The sequence below is a fragment of the Engystomops pustulosus genome, chromosome 2, assembly GCF_040894005.1.
Source record: "Engystomops pustulosus chromosome 2, aEngPut4.maternal, whole genome shotgun sequence".
Lineage (NCBI taxonomy): Eukaryota > Metazoa > Chordata > Amphibia > Anura > Leptodactylidae > Engystomops > Engystomops pustulosus.
This window is the reverse complement of record NC_092412.1, coordinates 118,905,379-118,923,943: the sequence shown is the minus strand read 5'-3', so window position 1 is coordinate 118,923,943 and position 18,565 is coordinate 118,905,379. Positions and strand designations below refer to the sequence as shown.

Below are 18,565 nucleotides of genomic sequence, written 5' to 3'. Positions count from 1 at the left end.
AGGCACTCAGTTGAAAGTGGGGCCTCTTCGTATACCTCCTTTGGTAGGAAGGTTCTCTTTTTCCACCCGGTATTTTCTTCTGATCTTGGTGTTGGGTACACAGGTGTAGTAAAATAAATAAAAATATACAGTACAGACACAGGACACACCCTCTCATTCATAGTTTTCTGTATTATATAAAATTGTAGATTTACACTGAAGGCATAAAAACTATGAATTTAAAACATGTGGAATTATATACTTAACAAAACAGTGTGAAACAACTGAAAATATGTCTTATATTCTAGGTTCTTCAAAGTAGCCACCTTTTGCTTTGATTACTGCTTTGCACACTCTAGGCATTCTCTTGAGGAGCTTCAATAGGTAGTCCCAGAAATGGTGTTCCAACAGTATTGAAGGAGTTCCCAGAGATGCCTAGCCCTTGTTTTCCTTCACTCCAGCTTACTCCAAACCATCTCTATTGGGTTCAGTTCTGGTGACTGTGGAGGCCAGGTCATCTGGTGTGGCACCCCATCACTTTCCTTCTTGGTCAAATAGCCCTTACACAGCCTGTTTGGGGTCATTGTCCTGTTGAAAAATGAATGATGGTTTTACTAAATGCAAACTAGATGGAATAGCAGGCCACTGAAAGATGCTGTGGTAACCATGCTGGTGCAGTATACCTTTAATTTTGAATAAAGAGTCCATTCATTCACCTTTTCTGCGTCACACAAATACACAGTGGTTGAAACCAAAGATTTCAAATTTGGACTCGTCAGATCAAAGCACAGATTTTTACTGGTCTTATGTCCATTCCTTGTGTTCTTTAGCTCAAACAAGTCTCTTCTGCTTGTTGCCTATTCTTAGCAGTGGTTTCCTAGCAGCTATTTTTCCATGAAGGCTGCTGCACACAGTCTCCTCTTAACAGTTGTTGTAGAGATGTGTCTGCTGCTAGAACTCTGTGTGACATTGACCTAGTCTCTAATCTGAGCTGCTGTTAACCTGGGATTTCTGAGGCTGGTGAATTCGATGAACTTATCCTCTGCAGCAGAGTTCCCTCTACGTCTTCCTTTCCTGTTGTTTTTCTTTACTTAGCTGCTTTTTTTTTTCTAGCATAATACAAATTCTGACATCTATTCAGTAGGACTATCAGGTTTGTATCCACTTCTGCACAACACAACTGATGGTCCCAATCCCATTTTATGAGGCAAGAAATCACACTTATTAATTTTGACAAGGCACCTGTGATGTGAAAACCTTTTCAGGTGACTACCTCTTGAAGTTCATCAAGAGTATGCCAAGAGTCTACAAAGCAGTAATGAAAGCTAAACGTAGCTACGTTTAAGAACCTAGAGTATAAGATGTATTTTCAATTGTTTCACACTTTTTTTGTTAAGTATATAAATCCATATATAAGTATATAAATTCATAGTTTTGATGCCATCCGTGTGAATCTACAATTTTTATAGTCATGAAAATACATAAAACGATTTGAATGAGAAGGTGTGTGTGTGTGTGTCTTGTTTGCATGTACACTAACCTACGGCTCCTACAAGCCTCTAAAACAACTGAAGCGAATTAGAAGGAGCTTATTTTTATGCTCTGGTTTCCTGTCTCTGGTGGCGTATCATTCTCTCTGGTTGGTGCCGTTGTGGTTCGAGGAAACATCATTACGGGTAAGTAATATCGAGTAGTTTTCCTTTTTAGTTTTTGGTTCTTAAAATAATTTTCTTTAATTTAATAGCTACCATATATGGAAGTGGAGATCTGTTTGCAAGAAGGCCACACTAGCTAGAGGTATTTGATAGGAACATGTTAGCTGACCTTAAAAGGGTTGGTCACATCACTTCATGTATTTTGTAATGTGTATGTGAGCATGGGGGAAGGGTATTAGGTAATTTTACCAAAGTGAAGCATTCTGTCTTTTACCTCCTCAACCAGACATTCAGACTGCAGATGAAGGGTCATGTGATGTCTATCTGTCCATGAGCAATTGCCCTACCAGGAGGTTTATGATCATATTCATGAACATAAGATTAAGGTCTTGGCAGGTTGATTGGTCGTGTACAGTGAGATATTACATGACCCTCCACCTACCACTATGGAGAGGAATGTCTGGCTGCTGAGGTAAAAGACAGGAAGTTTCAGTTTACATATTAAGAAAGAAATAGAACTTTTAGAAGATGTATAAATTACATTATAAAAAAAATGAAGTATTGTGACCAAGATGTGACCGGAATTCCTGGTCCCGCCCAGTAATTAGTATTTGCTTGCTTTCATCATGTTAAAGAGACCGTGAGTGATAAGATTCTGATCCTAGCAAATGTTTTCCATCTTTTAAAGGATTCGCCCACAGTGGTCTGTGGTTAAATATTTAAAGTCCTTGATGCATTAGACTGCAGAGACACACATATTAGAATAAGAACAAAAATTGGCTGGTAATCAGGCATGTGATGTGTGGAGGGGCATGAAACTCATTACTGGCTTAAAATCCCCAGGGCCTAATGGCATAAATGCAAAAATTTTGTGCTTGAGGGAACTAGGTTCAGTGTTCTGTGACATTTTCAAAAAGAGCCTGACTTCAGGAAATGTGCCTACTCTCTGAAAACATTGAGCATTGTTCCCATTGGTAAAGTTGAAGCCCCTAGAGACCCTAATGATTTTGTACCAATTGCATTGACTCCGATAGTAATGAAGGTGTTTGAGCGTTTCAACCTACATTACCTGGCTGGAGAGGTGCGGCCATATCTTGACCCACTGCAATTTGCATACCAACAGAGGTTGGGAGTAGACCATGCCCTTTTACACCTTCTTCAAAGGGTCTACTACCATTTGCACATCCCAGGTTTGGCAGGCAGAATTCTTTTCTTTGATTTTGGAAGCACATTTAATATATTAATTCCAGAACGTCTTTGTGATAAACTGAAGGGGTATGGCGGTAGGATGTAGTCTGATACAGTGGATCTTGTGGTTGTATTTTAATGTATCTTGTGACATAGCAGTTTTATAGTGACAGCAATATTTTCCCCTGTGGAAATAATAAAGTTATTATTCTATATGTTGCATCCTCTGAAAAGCATCCTGCTCCCTCCTGCTAAGTGACATAATGGGGCAAATTTACTTACCTGTCCGCGGAGATCACATAAATAATTAAATAATTGTCCAACGGTCATGCACTCTGCTGCGATTCACTAAGATTGTGCGCCCAATATCCTGCATGTGTCGCTTCCCCGCTCAGATCCAACTATTGCGGTATTGCATACCGCCTCTAGGCTAGCTGAGCGGATACGTTGTATAGGAGGGAGGGGATCCGGTGATGTCGCTGTACGTATGAGGACCATGACCTAACCGGGGACCCTAGCGATTAGCTGCTGCGGTTGTGCACTCTTAACCCCGCATTAAGGGGGGAGGAGGGATCCCCGGACGACCTATAACACTGTATAGGTGTAAAACGGGATGCGACCGTGCCATGTGTTTTGAGGACACGTCGGAACTCCCCCATCCTTGACGTGTCTTTACAACGTGTGGCACAAAACGTGATGGGAACCCATCCATACCAGTTTGCTGTCCCCCCTTTACTACATGGTGAATTTAGTCGTGTGCACTGTGTGGGGAAACTGCAGATCTTTTCACCAAGCAGAAAAAGTAGGATAACTTCCCAATCAGTAGTTCTATAAGAAAATGTATTAATATAAGATAAATCTGTGGAGCTGACCTAAGAGGGCTTCTTTTGGGTGTAACTTTTCGGTTGAAATGCCAAACATGTGGAGGAAAGTTTACACTGCATATCACATTACCCATGGAGAGTCTCTGCATTATCCTGTTCCCACTTTGCATTTGTCTTTCAAGGGCAACCATCCTTCTGGGGGGACTTGAATGAATTTGTGATAAAGATGCAATTTTCTAGAAATCTACAGTCTTGGAACATACAACTTCTCTTACTGTGGCTCATTGGGTCAACCCGTTGGCCGTCATCTGGACAATCTGCTCCCTGAGGGTTTAAGTCACTCTTGAAGGGCACACCATTTTTGCTAAGTTAGGCTGCCAGTTAAATAGGGTTTTTCAGATTATTAAGGAAAATGGCACCAGGTGCCAGAATAACACCAATTCCTTGCAGGTATCTCACAGTGTTATCTAATTTTGATCAGTATTTACAATTATCTCTTTTACATTTTTAATATGTGCTTTAGAATATATGCATTTTATGAAATAAGCTTAAAATACTACTATTTTACTCATATTAGGATATATTCACATAGAACTACATAATGACTGACTTTTCCTGTGTGTGTGTATGTTTATATGTTTGTGTATATGTGTGTGTAATATATATATATATATATATATATATATATATATATATATATATATATATATATACATGCTAATAATATCTGCTTCGCACAAGCCAAGTGTTATTTTGGAATTGCTGCCTGTCATCCAAGAAAAGCATTTTTCCACCGCTATATATAACTGCTTTCCTCGCACCTTGGAATCTGCTTGTGTTTGGCAATGTTGTTGCATCTTGAAGAATAAATTGGCTGTGATAGTCTGCTGCTTAAATGGTTTAATTACTGAAAATATAGATTAAAGGCTTATTGAGAGGTGCACGGAAGTGCCAAGCTTCACATTTATTGCAACTTCCATTAGTGAGATGACGATGTGTGTGCAGGGTGGGGGTTGACGGGCTAGTGGGTAAGCGACACAGATGTAATTGTACTATGTTTTCGGCTTTTCTACTGAGCAAGGTTTTGCTGATCTAATAATACATCTGCATTCTGTGAGCTGCCAAGATAAAAAACAAGACATATGTTTTCATACGGTGAAGGCCTACCAAGGAGAAAGGGAGGTGCCTGGAAACCAAACAATGTCTTTATCATACTGTTTATGGCTAATGCATGTTCAGAATAGCTACACTAAATAATACAGAATGCTGAAATTCAGCATAAAATCTGCACTGACTGTTTTTCAATGGAGCTCAATGTTAAACTTTCATTTGCTTAGTAAATTATGATCTCATGTCATGTCTATTAGATGGACTACGGCTCCCAAGGACCACATTGTCATGGAATACACTGTACTTTTGTCCAATGGAATAAATAATGTCCCCATGGATAAACCCTCCTTTGCATCTTTTCTTCTCATATACTTCAAATACAGATGAACATTTTAATAAGGCCATGTGCTACCTTTACCGCCATGTTTCAGTAGCACACGTCCACATTTGCTTCAATAGGCAATATGGCCATCCAATTAAGTGGCCTAATTGCGCATCACACTGTTGGCCTGGCTACATGTCTCCCTATGGAGATGGGAGGACCGCTCACCTCTCCCCTGCTACATCGGAGTCCTGATCCGGGCCAAGCATATGTTCGTGTTTAAGGAGCCTAAGGAGTCTTGTACACAACCGTATACAGCATCCATATGCTAGCTGTACAAATGGCAGCTAGCATACGTCCATAGGGAGAGCATTGTGCACAGCATGGTATGGTGAGCACACACATGTTGCCATGCCGTGCTACCGATGGAAAAAAGGTTGCATGCTCAGGAATGGTGTGGGGCTAGAGAAACAAATGATAGATTCAGTGTAACAGTGATGTTTTAAGGATGCAAAGGGTTGAAGTGGGGAAAGGTCCTATTAAATAGTAATAATACTGGTTTAAATAAAGGATTAAATGGGACATTTCACCACCTCAACCCTTTGCATCCTTCAAAAGACACTGGCCAAGATTTATTTTTATTTGTGATTGGCTTCTACAACCTGTCTTTAGTGAAAATGAGGTCCCTGGTGGCAGGTTCCTTTTAAGTATGTATACCACAATGACTGTAAGTTACTGTATTTTGACAAGTTTTTTTTTAAATTTTTAAAAATGCATAAATAAACACTTAAATGCTATATTTTTAATGGCTTATTTTATGCTTATTTGTTGTGTGAGCTTATGAGTATATATTAAATTCTTTTTCATTTTCTCCATATAGGTGCAAGTTTTTTAGTCTGACTGAAACTCCTGAAGACTATACAATAATCGTGGATGAAGAAGGATTTCTAGGTATGAATATTTTTTCCGTAGGGTGAATGTTTATACCAAATGCATACGTTTTACAAAACGGTCAGTTTTTTATTAAAGCTTAAGAAGTTAAAGAACAGTTCACATATGGAATGTGTATCATTTGTGAATTTGAATTCCAAGAAAATTTAAATCAAAGTTATTTCCTTTTTTGTAAAGGAGAGTGATGTAGAGGTCATTCCTTTGATGTTTATTCATCCAATTTTTGCAGGGAACAACTTTTTTTATACTTGAAATTAAAAGTAAGGGTCTGAAATTGTATATATATATATATATATGTGTGTGTGTGTATATATATAATATAATATAATATAATATTTTCTTCATGCAATGTCCTTAGAATATTGTCATGTTTTAATGCTAAACATATTTTTTGTGTGACTTACCTTTAATGTTTCTTGGTATCATTCATAGTTTTTACTTTGGCCATTTATTGCCTTCTCCATTAAGATCACTTTTCAGTTGGATTAAATTTTTTATCACAGGCAGTATTATAATGATAAATAACATTTATATATGAAGAACACAGATTCAACATTTCACATGAGTTGATAATATCCGCTCTTTACATTTCTCTTCCTGTAAATGACCTATGCATTTTTTGAGAAAACTGTGCTAATACTAAGGCTGTTCCTGGGGGTAAGTGTTGGAACCAGAAAATCTTTTTCAGAAAAATACAAATAACAGAGAACTAAAGGCAAATTTAATATCATTTTATACACAGCACCAAAAATGGGTTTCACAAAATTGTTGGAACCTTTTTCAAATTGTGGGTAATAAACCTTGTATCACGAAAAATCACCGGTGGAATCTTTTGGAGATTTATTTTTGCAATTTGTGTCTGAGAAGAGAACTGTCTGAGGATCAAAATTGTAGAAATAATAGTCCATTATTCTGAGATCTTGATGTTCCCTTGTCCACAGTACACACAATAATCGAGAAGTTTATAACCCTGGTAACTTTAGCTAACCTCCAAGGAATTGGACAGAAGGGACAAATTGATGAAAAATCGTAACGCAGGATAGTGGAAGCTGGATAAGCTGCCCCAATCAAGATCTAAGGAAATTAAAGCTGTCCTACAGGCTCGGGGTCCATTAGTGTCAGTGCAAACTATTTGTTGACACTTGTATGAAATGAAACTTTGTGGTAGGAGACTCGGGAGGACCCAATTGCTGACACAAAGACATACAGAGATAAAACCAAGATAAAGCATTTTGGTAAAGCACATCATTTTACTGTATGCTTTGATTTTGTACAAGGCATAATGAAATCTGAAGATTACCAAAAGATTTTGGGTCGCAATGTATGGCTCGATATCAGAGAACTGGGTTTCCGTCATAGGTGTTCCAGGAGGACAGTGAACACAAACATACTTATTATTATTATAAATCATCTTTATATAGCACCAACATATTTCGTATTTCTTTCCAAATCATAAGGGACATATACAAATACTACATTGCAGAGTGCGGACATATGGAACAATAGTAGTCAGGACCCTGCTTGCAAGGGCTTAGTGTCTGAGGATGAGGAAGTGACACAAGATATAAGCACTTGTATAATGGTCCAGCCATTCTTAATAAGGGATCAGTATAAAATAATAAATAAAAATGCTGCTCTTTTTACCAGCTATCAGCCGCCATCTTATATACAAATTCAAAGGTAAACTGGACTAGAGAAAAGCCTGTAGCATGGTATCTGGCGTTTGCCAGATAATAAATGTGAAGTATACATTAGGTAGGTTAGTAAACTTCCAGATGCACCCAGAAATTGTTGTGAACAAAATGCTGGAGAGTTCTGAAGTGGCCGACTATTAGGCTGGATCCAAATCACTGTGTAGAGATCTTAAAAGTGTTGGCAGCAGGCATCCGTTAAAATGGAGAGATCTAAAATGCCCAGGGAGAGGTGTAAGATGCGTGTTGATGGTTTTATGAAGAAATTGATTTCAGTTATTTCTTCAAAAGGTTATGCAATTAAAGTTGAGCCGATTCAAACTTTAGATTCCGTGTCCTCCATTCGCCAGCTCCTCCTAACCCAGATATGTTGCTTGATGGGCTGTCCAGCAGGCCAGTCACAGTCATGCTTATCTCTATATGCAACCCAATATTAGATTGAGGGTACGAGTAAATTTGTCTGTTTAAAATGTTGATGGTTTGTGTGAAATTATAGTATTGGGGGGGGGGGGGGCACAAGCCATCATGGGATGTAAGTGCAAATGCACTAGGCACACCGTTTTATGTCAAACAAAATGAGAAAGATGACACCCACTTGTCTGCTACTCAAATGTGTGACTAGTAACCACGTCTCTGGGAAGGAAGAGGTAAATAAACAATATGAACAACAGTGTATTAAATTGGGTAATTTGTCAAAAATTATTATGAATTGGAATGTCCACTTTAACGGAAGGCACAGAAAATGTCTGCTCCCATAATCGTGTACAGAAAATAGAATACAAAATCTCAAATCAGAGTTGTAAAGTCCAAAAAAAAGGTTTTTTTATATCAATAGCTGCATAAAATAGTGATACATTTTTTTTTTTGTGGGGGAACTAGTGCTCTGTGAACTGTAAGAAATAAACTGATGATAGACTATAGGATGTCAAGCTGCAAAGCGGTCACATATTTCAGATTTTATATCCAGCTGCGGCCCCTGACTGTTAAAAAGAAAAGAACAGTCGCCGCTTGAGAGGTTAAAGGGTCAGCAATTGTTCTACAATGAAAATTGCCTTTGCCTGACTGATATCCCAATGAGTTGATCTTCCCACAATTAAAAGAAAATTAAATAAAAAGGAATAATTTGGCATAATTTGTTCTTTGGAAATATGCAAAAAAATTTTTTATAAAAAGTGCATTAGTTCTTAGTTCAAAGGCGCAATCCTTGACCCTGAAGCAAATTATTTCATAATCCTGAAGCTTGTCTTGTATTTTAAGCGTGGTCCTATTAGAACCTATACTCTGCAATCTACAAGCCCAAATTAAACATGAGGGACATATTTAGTAATATCATTACCCTCCCGTAAACACATTTAATTAGTGTTTCAGCCATACTGTAGAAATCAGTGTTGCCCATCTGTGGTTCCTTTAAACACTGGTGTCCACTCGAACCTGGTTCAGGGATCACTAGAAATCATCGTTTTCACAGTAGAAATTTATTGGTCTTTTGAGTATTTTATAGAAAGGCTGCAAAATAACTTTTGAAAGTTTTTAAAACCGTATGAATACAAGTGATAAGTTTACGCTACGATTTTGTATAAAAACAGTAAGGCAGTGATCTTCTTCATGTTTATGGTCTGCATGATGCATAAGTCCCAAGTGTTGTTCTTACTTGAAAAGCTTTCATGTTTTGCGGCATGAAAGGGGCCTTTTTGTATTTGTTATTCTGAACAGTTGTGTGGGTGGTTAATGTTATTCCATGCTCAGAGGTTTACACTCGAGAAAAGAACTATTTATACTTCAAAAACAAAGTCCTTCTTAAATGTCATGCCTGCATGTTTACCACCTTACATTGCCATTAATATTAATTCTGCAGTTTGACAGTCAAGGGGCAAACATAAAAAACAATGTCCTCGGGGTTAGTAGAAGGCAACCATTGTGACTGTGTTGATCATCTTTGGGATATGACTTTTTTGCAGAACTTTTTATTCGTGAGCCAAATTTTAATTTATCTACTATCAAAATCAAGCTTGATAAAGTAGGGGCGCATACTCATAGATCCAGGCACTGTGACTGTGGTAATCTTCTCATATTATGGATAACAAATATAAGAAGATCACCACACTCCCTGTGCCTGGATCCATGAGAAAGTGCCCCTGGTTTATCATGCTTGTTGTTAGATTTCCTTTAAGCCTGACCCCAAGTCAGAATATTTTATGGTCGGATGCCCGGGGAACCAAAATTGTGTACACCTGGATTGATAGAGACAGGTTGGAATTATATCAGTGAAATGCTGTAATTGGTTAATAGTAAATTAGAGAATGTGTGTTATTTTGTAATTATGAGTATATTTAAGAATCTTGTCTTCATGGGAATAAACCTTTTAAAAGTAGTTTGGAAAAGTAGCAGAATCTCTTAGAGTTCAAACTTTAGAAGATGGAGAACATTTGAAATGTTTGGGTAGAATTATATTATTTCAAGGATGATGGTATTTTCACCATGTTTGTTTATACAGACAAAAATTCTTTTGCTCCCCAATGCAAACTGGGCTAGTTGTATATTATGTGGATATAATGTATGTAATGGTGAAAATAGCTTTTATATCTTGAACACGTGACACTAGAGGACCTCATGAAGTTATTTGATCGAAATGACAAAATTAGTTCTGTCAGCCTGATGTTTTATCAGTACAGGCAGTCCCCGAGTTACGTACAAGATAGGGTCCGGAGGTTTGTTCTTAAGTTGAATTTGTATGTAAGTCGAAACTGTATATTTTATAATTGGAGATCCAGACAAAACATTTTTTTGCCCCAGTGACAATTGGAGTTTAAACATTTTTTGCTGTAATGGAACCAAGGATTATCAATAAAGCTTCATTACAGACACCTTACAGCTGATTATTGCAATCTGAGACTATGGTAAAGCATTCAGAGAGCTTCACCAGAGGTCAGAGGGGTCTGTCTGTAACTATGGGTTGTCTGTAAGTCGGGTGTCCTTAAGTAGGGGACCGCCTGTATAGTAAAACTTCCCTATTGATAACCATGCTTAATTTTTCAGCTTATTAGACATTGAATGGCACATTCCTATCTTTTAACTGAAACGTAACGTTTAACTTCCTTTTAAATTGATATTTTGCGTCATAGTTATATAGGTAATGCAATTGTAAAATCAGTTTATTAGTATTATTTCATAGAGAGTTGCATATGTAGCTTTCAAAAATGAATACCCAGAAGAGTTGTATTAGAGTATATTAAACAGACAAAACTTTTGAGAACTTGGGCTCTGAAACGTTTACTTTTCTGTCTTACAGTTTAGTGACATGCAATAAGCTACCCTTTTAGGAAGAATAACTTATATGGTACAGTAGAAGCACAAAATCAAAAATAGGGAATGTATCATGACAGTTTGTTGCACCAAAATATGTATTTCTGCTCCCCTCCAGAAATAAGTGACTTGCATCTAGTAAATCAGTTGATTGGGAACACTCAGCTCGATTTCTCAATTTCAAAATGTGGGTTTTGTTGTTCAGGAATATAATGTTGCTTTAAAAATACACTAACCACATCACTGCCGCTGCATCAGAAATAATCATTCACAACACAGTTTATTTTACTCAAGATGACATTTTTTTGTGTTATTAGTTGATACGCTGATGAAAAACTGTGTTCAATATGTCTCATTTTGATATAAAGTGCCATTTCAATGATTATCCCTGTTTTTGTTTTTTGATGCATTTCGAAGTGACCGTATAACTAATGGGCTTATTTCTGGGTCCATGGGCAGATAAACTGCCCCACAGAGGCCATGTGGATATGGTCTATCAAGTCTTTGTCATGGCAAGCATTATTTTACTAAAAGGTATAAAGGCTCCGCTCACCTGTGCATCATACTACAGTCCATAAAAGCAGCATAATCCACAATTAGCAGTTAATATTGGTCACGCCACATCTGATTCGTTTCTAATCTATCACTGAAACATTAGTCATAGACTAAGTATTTTGTTGCTACAATAAATGGATATGTTCTAAGGAGGACCGGATGTGCTGACCATTATTTTACCAAACAGCGTAGCATTTAAAAAAAAAAAATATATATATATAGCCTTAGGAAGTTCTCACTGCATAAGTGCTGAGGAAGCAGGGGAGATGGTGAGACAGTGTAACAGTAAAGCCAGACCACAGAAGAAAGAGGCCATAGATAACAAATATAAGAAGATCACCACAGTCACGGTCCCTGGATCTGAGGAAGCGTCCCTGGGTTATCATGATGGATTTTGATGGTAGATTTCCTTTAGAAGTTAATAAAAGAAAAAAATAATTCCTAAAGAACATGGTTATGGCTTTTGATAAGGGTACATATTTGTGTCCATGAACATTGGAGAAAACCACAATGCAGTTTAGAATTTGTGATATTCCATAGGCAGAATTTGGCCAGATACCGAATTCTGTAAAATAGTAAGTTATTTAAAGACACAAGGATTTAGCAGGCATTGCTTTACTAGCTCATGCTGTGTAATTCTCTGTATTCATCCTGATGAAAGACGCAAGCTGAAGCTGCATAGTTACTTGTTCTAATCTTTCTCTGGTGAGGGATTACATCATTATTAATCAACTTTCATGAGAAAAGTTTAAGTAAAATCCTTTCTATTGCAGGTAGTTTGGATTTGCAGGTTTTCACATTCTATTTCTCTCCAAATGTGCCATTGAAATCCAAAGCGTTCAGATTCACCCTGGAGAAGATTTTCAGCTCATTTGTTTTGTGGATTGTTATTATAACTTGCAATGACTGAACAATACATTTTAATAAAACATTTACATTCACAAAACTGCTGTGCAAGTAATTGATGAGAGTATGAGTCTTTGTTTTTAAAGAGCTTAAAGGGTTGGCCACTTTTTACCTCATGTTATTTGTAATGTGTGTGTAAATGTGGGGGAAGGTTATTAGGTAATTTACAAATATGCATCTATTTAAAGTCTTGGTCTGCTTTCTTGATATGTGAAGTGAAGCCTCCTGTCAGATATTCCTGGCCATAATATGGCTGCAGATGGAGGGTCATGTGATCTCTGTCCATAAACAATTGCCACAGAGATCACATGACCCTCCATCTGTGGCCATTTTATGGACAGGAGTGTCTGGTTGATGAGGTAAAAGACAGGAGCTGACATTCTGCTTTAACACCCATGATCGGAGATGTCTTCGATCATGGGTGTAAACCCTTTATACGCCGCAATGTAAAGGGCTTTCCCCTAGGGATTGGATCCCCGTGCCACTTATCAGGGAGATTCCAATGCTCTTCAGGGCAGCCCTGAGGTTTGAGAGTGCCCCAGGGCTGCCCAATGTCTGTTGCATTCAGACCCCTTGGGGATCTAACTGTAAACTCTCGATTAACAGATTTCTTGATCAATAAGTGTTCCCGACCCCACTGCAACCCTTAATCTCTCAATCCATCCCCCAACCCCCACACTGAGTAGCTGATACCTTTTTGACTTTTCGTGAAAAGCCGGCAGACAGTGGCGCTGGTGCAGGAATGCTAAGTGTTAGCAGCCTCACTGACTTAACAATACAGAGGCCATCAGATTTAAATGTTGGTTTGGGCGGCTGAGGGCCCTTGGGGAGCAGGCAGCCCCAGGTGATTATATTAGGATCCGCCATTGATTCCAGGGTCTTTCCCACAGTACACCATTCCAACCTGTCTTAGATTTGGTTACTGATCAGTGGAATAGGTGGTGCAAATCTCATACAAAACTACGCAGAATGTAATGCCAGACTAAGGGGCAAAGTGAAAATTATAGTTCACTGTAAGGGGTTTACTTTATCGCGCCTACCTTGTCATGTGTTTAAGCCAATACATCACTCGTGTCTCATATATAGCTCTTATTTTAAGAGTCAATTTGGTCATCTGCAGTTTTTTTTTACCATAGAACAAATACAGCATTTCCTAAAACACTTTAATTACCGGCTGTCTGCAGTGTGAAATATTGGCAAAGACTATGTACATCAATTAAATATGAGCATAATCAATCACAAAAAGAATTTGTGGCATTTCTGAGGCTCAGCTACAGCAAATATGTAGGTTAAAGAATTTAATGTGGTGATGCTCAGCAGAAATGCAGCAGGCTTTAGGCACTACTAATAAATGCTGAGCGAGGGAAATGCAGACAATGGACACCCAGATAATGATGTCGGTGGAAGTAAACATTTTGAAACTTACTTCCTAGCAACTATCTTTCCCAAGTGTTGGAAAAGGGAGAATCTCTTTTCTTGGCAGATGTATAACAGAGATCATGCTGTTGCTGACAAAGACCCCATCCAGAATGAGGCTGTGTGAACATTAGTTGCTGGGCAGAACACAGCCACCATACAAAGGCTTCCAGTATCTACATTGTGTGTGATAAACCATAGTAAAATGGTACATACAATATACAAGACAATATTTTAGCATATTGGCTTATGATGCTGCATGTGAAAGAAGTCCACCTTTTTTTTTTTTTTTTGTATCATTCTTTATTAAGAATAGTTAAATGTTACAAAGCTGTAATGAACATCATGTAAATATATAGGACTCGCAGGTCCCGGTAATGTAAAGTACATTATAGAGTATGAATATCGAGTTTAAGAAGAACTGAGCAAGTTAACAGGATTTTAAACTTACATTAGAAACTGAGAGGGAAACTGGTTGGGAGAGGGAACGTGGGGAAATAAATCGTGTGTGTGTGTGTGTGTCGCAGAAGCTAAATTATGCAAATGTGTTGAATTCTGGTGATTGCCTGAAAGTAAGCCAGGGGCCCCAAAGGATTGTGTTGGCTTCTCGAGTGTTATGGGTGGAGGCAGTTAGTTCTTCTAGACTGTGTAGCAGGGCTATCTCACCGAACCAATCTGACAGCTCTGGGATTCGGGTGGTTTTCCACATTCTTGGAATGAGAGACCTGACTGCTATAAGCATAAATCCCATTAATGACTTTTTAGCCTTGGGCGTCGAAGTGGGGAGCATCGACAGTAGAAGAGCGAAGGGGTCATCCTCCAGGTGTAGTCCCGTCAATTTGTTGATCAGTTTAGGCACCTGGGACCAGAATGGGCGGAGCAGGTGGCAACCCCACCAAATGTGGGTCATTGTACCCGGTGCCTGCAGATATCTCAAAGTCCACCTTTTTGATATCATTTACAGTCATGCACAGAACAGCTGATTGGTGCAGGGGTAGGTTTCCGCCCTCCACAATCAATTATTATTTCGGAATATATTGGAAGATGGAGCATCGATACTAAATCATGGACAACCCTTTTAAGCTTATGCTACAAGCATTTTAGACTTGTGCATTATTGTTTTGTCTTCTACTAGATCCCTCTGTTTTTGGTACAGTACTAGATACCTCTGTTTTAGCTGTAGACATGCAGTGGATGTTGTAATATTTGTCTTTACTTACAGATAGTCACCTTGATTCCCATGTGAATTATTTCATTAGTAGGTTTACATCCGTTAATGCCTGTTGCTATTTTTGTTGGAACAGCAAAACAACATTTTATATTGTTGAGGTAGTGTCACGGTAAATTAGCTGGGTAATCAATTTCACATCTTAGTGGAAAATTGACAAAACGGGCTTCTTTGCATAATGGAAAATCTCATTAGCTTAACTAAAAAGATCTTCTCTGCCCACCTCTTGCTTTGACCTCCTCTAACAGGAATAACAGAACTTTTTGCCCTCTCTGGAAACACTATAAAGTAAATTAGATGCATCATTAGAAGTTGGCAGCTTAGTTCTCAACCGATCAACACTTTTGCGTGATTATACTTGAAATACTGACAAAACAAAGATCTATCGATCGTTAAAACTGTAGTTTTGATTGCAAAGCTCTTTTGGTTGCAGCATGTATGGAACATACTACATTGTATACTCCAGAACACTTGTTTTGTTGTTACTGGTACATTTTTTTTGTTATGAATAGAGTTTTATTAGAAAATTTGTTTGAATTGTGGTAAAACACTCTTTATTTATTGAATTCAATCATTTCTAGTGCTCTATATTTGTGTTTAAGGCTAATTGTCAATATTAAAGGGATTTTCCAGAAATCTTGGTAAACCACAAGGGACTTGGCCTGATGTGTCAGAAGTTGTACTATTTACTTGGGCTAATCAATGGTCTTAACAGGCTCTGTTGGCATTACTGGGTTGTGCTGTTGACAATAATTGACCAATACAGGTACCATGACCCCCAACACTTCTGGCCCAGTAAACAATGCTGGGGGAAACCAAGACTGCCATTACACTGGAACCATGAACTGGTACAAGTAAAATATTTTAAATTTGTTTTACACCTCACCTGGAACCAGTGAGGTTTTCCAAGATTCCTTAAATACACCTTTAAGGTACCGGACATTACATAATTAACTACCACTGTATTTGGGAATGATTGTAACCATTAACTGGCCCTTCTTGCTCATTAGAATAATGTTTAAAGTTGATTTTAAAAAGAAAACGACCATAGTGGATAACAATATGAGAAGTACCACAGTTATAGTTCCTGGTCCAGTGTCCCTGGTTAATTATGCTTGATTTTGGTGGTAAATTTTCTTTAAATTGCAATTTTTTTCAATCTTCACTGGGAACAGGAGATTGCATTTCTAGTGTCCAGGTTGTGCCAGTTTAATCTAAACTGGTGCACGGTCTTCATTAACCTGGCACCCCCTGCACTGCTCTGGTAGTGTGCACCATTTATTTTTTTTGGTGCTCTTTGTTCATGGAGAAATTTGGCGCAGACTCTGATTAAGCACTGACGCGCCCTTTTTGGTGCACATTTTTTGTGTCTTGTGCAACCGCTACACAAAACTGGCAGAGATGCTTTATAAATACACGTCCAAGCAGTTGCATGTTCTTTTTGGTACAAAGTAAGACAGAAGACTGGCGCAAACATGTTAATAAATGTGGGCCAATGTATTATACAGGGTAGTGGAATATGCCAGTGCTATAAAAATCAGGAGTAAATGAAGACAGGTTGTCACTTGGATGTGAGAGAGCAAAACTTCTAAGAATAGAAGCATTTATATATAGAAGGCATGCTGATCTTGTCAAGGATTCTTTACACCTAACTGGTGTTGGAATGGTTTAGTGTTGATCTGACTGGCTTAGCTGCTTTTTAGATGGAAGTGTTTTTGATCATTATTATTGCTTATTATCATGCTGGTCCACATTGCAGTTTATCTGTAATAGCGTAGCTGAAAATCTGTTATAGTATAAAATGTTATTTTCACTAAATGCAAAACAATACTGTCTTGATATATTAGAAGAAATAGTCTAAAAAACTTCATGTAGACAATATCAGGAATTGCCTAGTAAAATAAAATATTATTATAAGGAGCTCTCTGGGATGCCAATAAGCTAAATATCACCCCCACCCTTCTACAATTTCTCAGAGTTGCTCTGTCACTGCTGCTCCTAGTCCATTATTCTCTTGATTTTCTAGGGGAGCCCGTTAAAGGTTTTGTCCGTGTTTGTATGGATTTCCTCCAGGTCCACCGGTTTCCTCACACACTCCAAAGCTCTGTTCAGTGCTGTATAATCTGTGTGTGCTATATAAATAAAGAATAATAATAATTATTATTGTGTGGAAGTTGAAAAATATGGCTGCTTCTAAAACTCTTAAGGTACTGATCTGACTATGGGTAGCGTATGGTATTAAAGCTAAGTTCCATTCATATCTATGCAGCTTAGCTGTAATAGCAACCCAAACCATGGTTAGAAATGATGCTGTTTTAGCAACCATGTTTTTCAACCTCCACACAAGCCTTTTAAACCAATCACTGATTGAGTTGCATCACATTGTTTGATTGGCCACTTCCTGTGTTTTCCAGAAAGTCGAGTGTTCCTAGCAAAGGTAGGTGAAAAGGACGATGTTGCAAGAGGTTATTATTTTACTTTAGAGCTCCTGTGAGTATACTTTTATTTAATAATAGTTATTCCTGTACACTTTCTAGGAGCAAGTGCTGTGTATATATATAATCGAAATGCTCAGCGTATTGTTAACTTTAACTTGTTGGGTGTGTGACAGTATAAGCATATTATCTGCCTAATAGTGTGTTTTTATTGCTTCATTAAAGATCACCAGCCTAGCTTTAATCTAGCACAGCACAAGATATCTTTAATCCACTAGTTGATATTAACTGTGCTGACATGAGTTATGCTATCAGGAGTCACTTGTTGATGAAACGGGAGCAAAATGAATGACGCCTGCCTTATATTATCCCTTGATGCTGCCATCTGATTAATGCTTTTGCTTGCAGCAGAGCACAGAGTGTTAAGCTTCTCTCACCTTAACACCAGACATTTAATGACATTACATGTGAAACTCTATGCATCCACTTTCCAGCACAACACTGGTGATTGTTCATTGTCGGTTTTTGATGAAGTCTGAGGTCCACTATTTTTGGATGCCTAAGGTGGCACGTGTTTATAATTAACAGTCCCGAGCCAGGCTGTGTAAAGATTTATGAAGCCTGGCTTGCTTCCTTAAATCAAATACAAGCAATTAGTACATGTTAATTCTGGATAAAATACTGAAATGTACTGTAATCTAGAATTAGTAATGTAGCATTAATAAATTACTGTGTGTATCTATTTATTACACATCTAAGTGTTACATTATTACATTATTTTTTTTAATTATGGAAATATGCAACAAATGGAACATAAAATTAAAAAAAGCAATTGAAAAAAGTTTAAAACTTTTTTCTGTTTACATAGATTTTGGGCTACAGTACTCAATTGCGATATTGGGGATTCATAATGAAATGAGTACCAGTGAGAATCGTGCCTTGTGTATGTAGAAAGTGTATAGAACCAGTTGACTTATGTCATAAAAACACACATGGGAAAAT

The 18,565-nt window shown here is 37.9% G+C and overlaps 1 protein-coding gene across 2 annotated transcripts in view; it reads left to right on the top strand.

Moving 5' to 3' along the window:
* Positions 1-18,565, top strand: part of CASTOR2 (cytosolic arginine sensor for mTORC1 subunit 2) — a 100,576-nt gene that overhangs the window by 47,264 nt on the left and 34,747 nt on the right. For both annotated transcript variants that reach the window (XM_072136176.1, XM_072136175.1), the window contains exon 2: positions 5,959-6,029. In XM_072136176.1, coding sequence (XP_071992277.1) covers positions 5,959-6,029 — 71 coding nt within the window. The remainder of the gene's footprint in view (positions 1-5,958; positions 6,030-18,565) is intronic.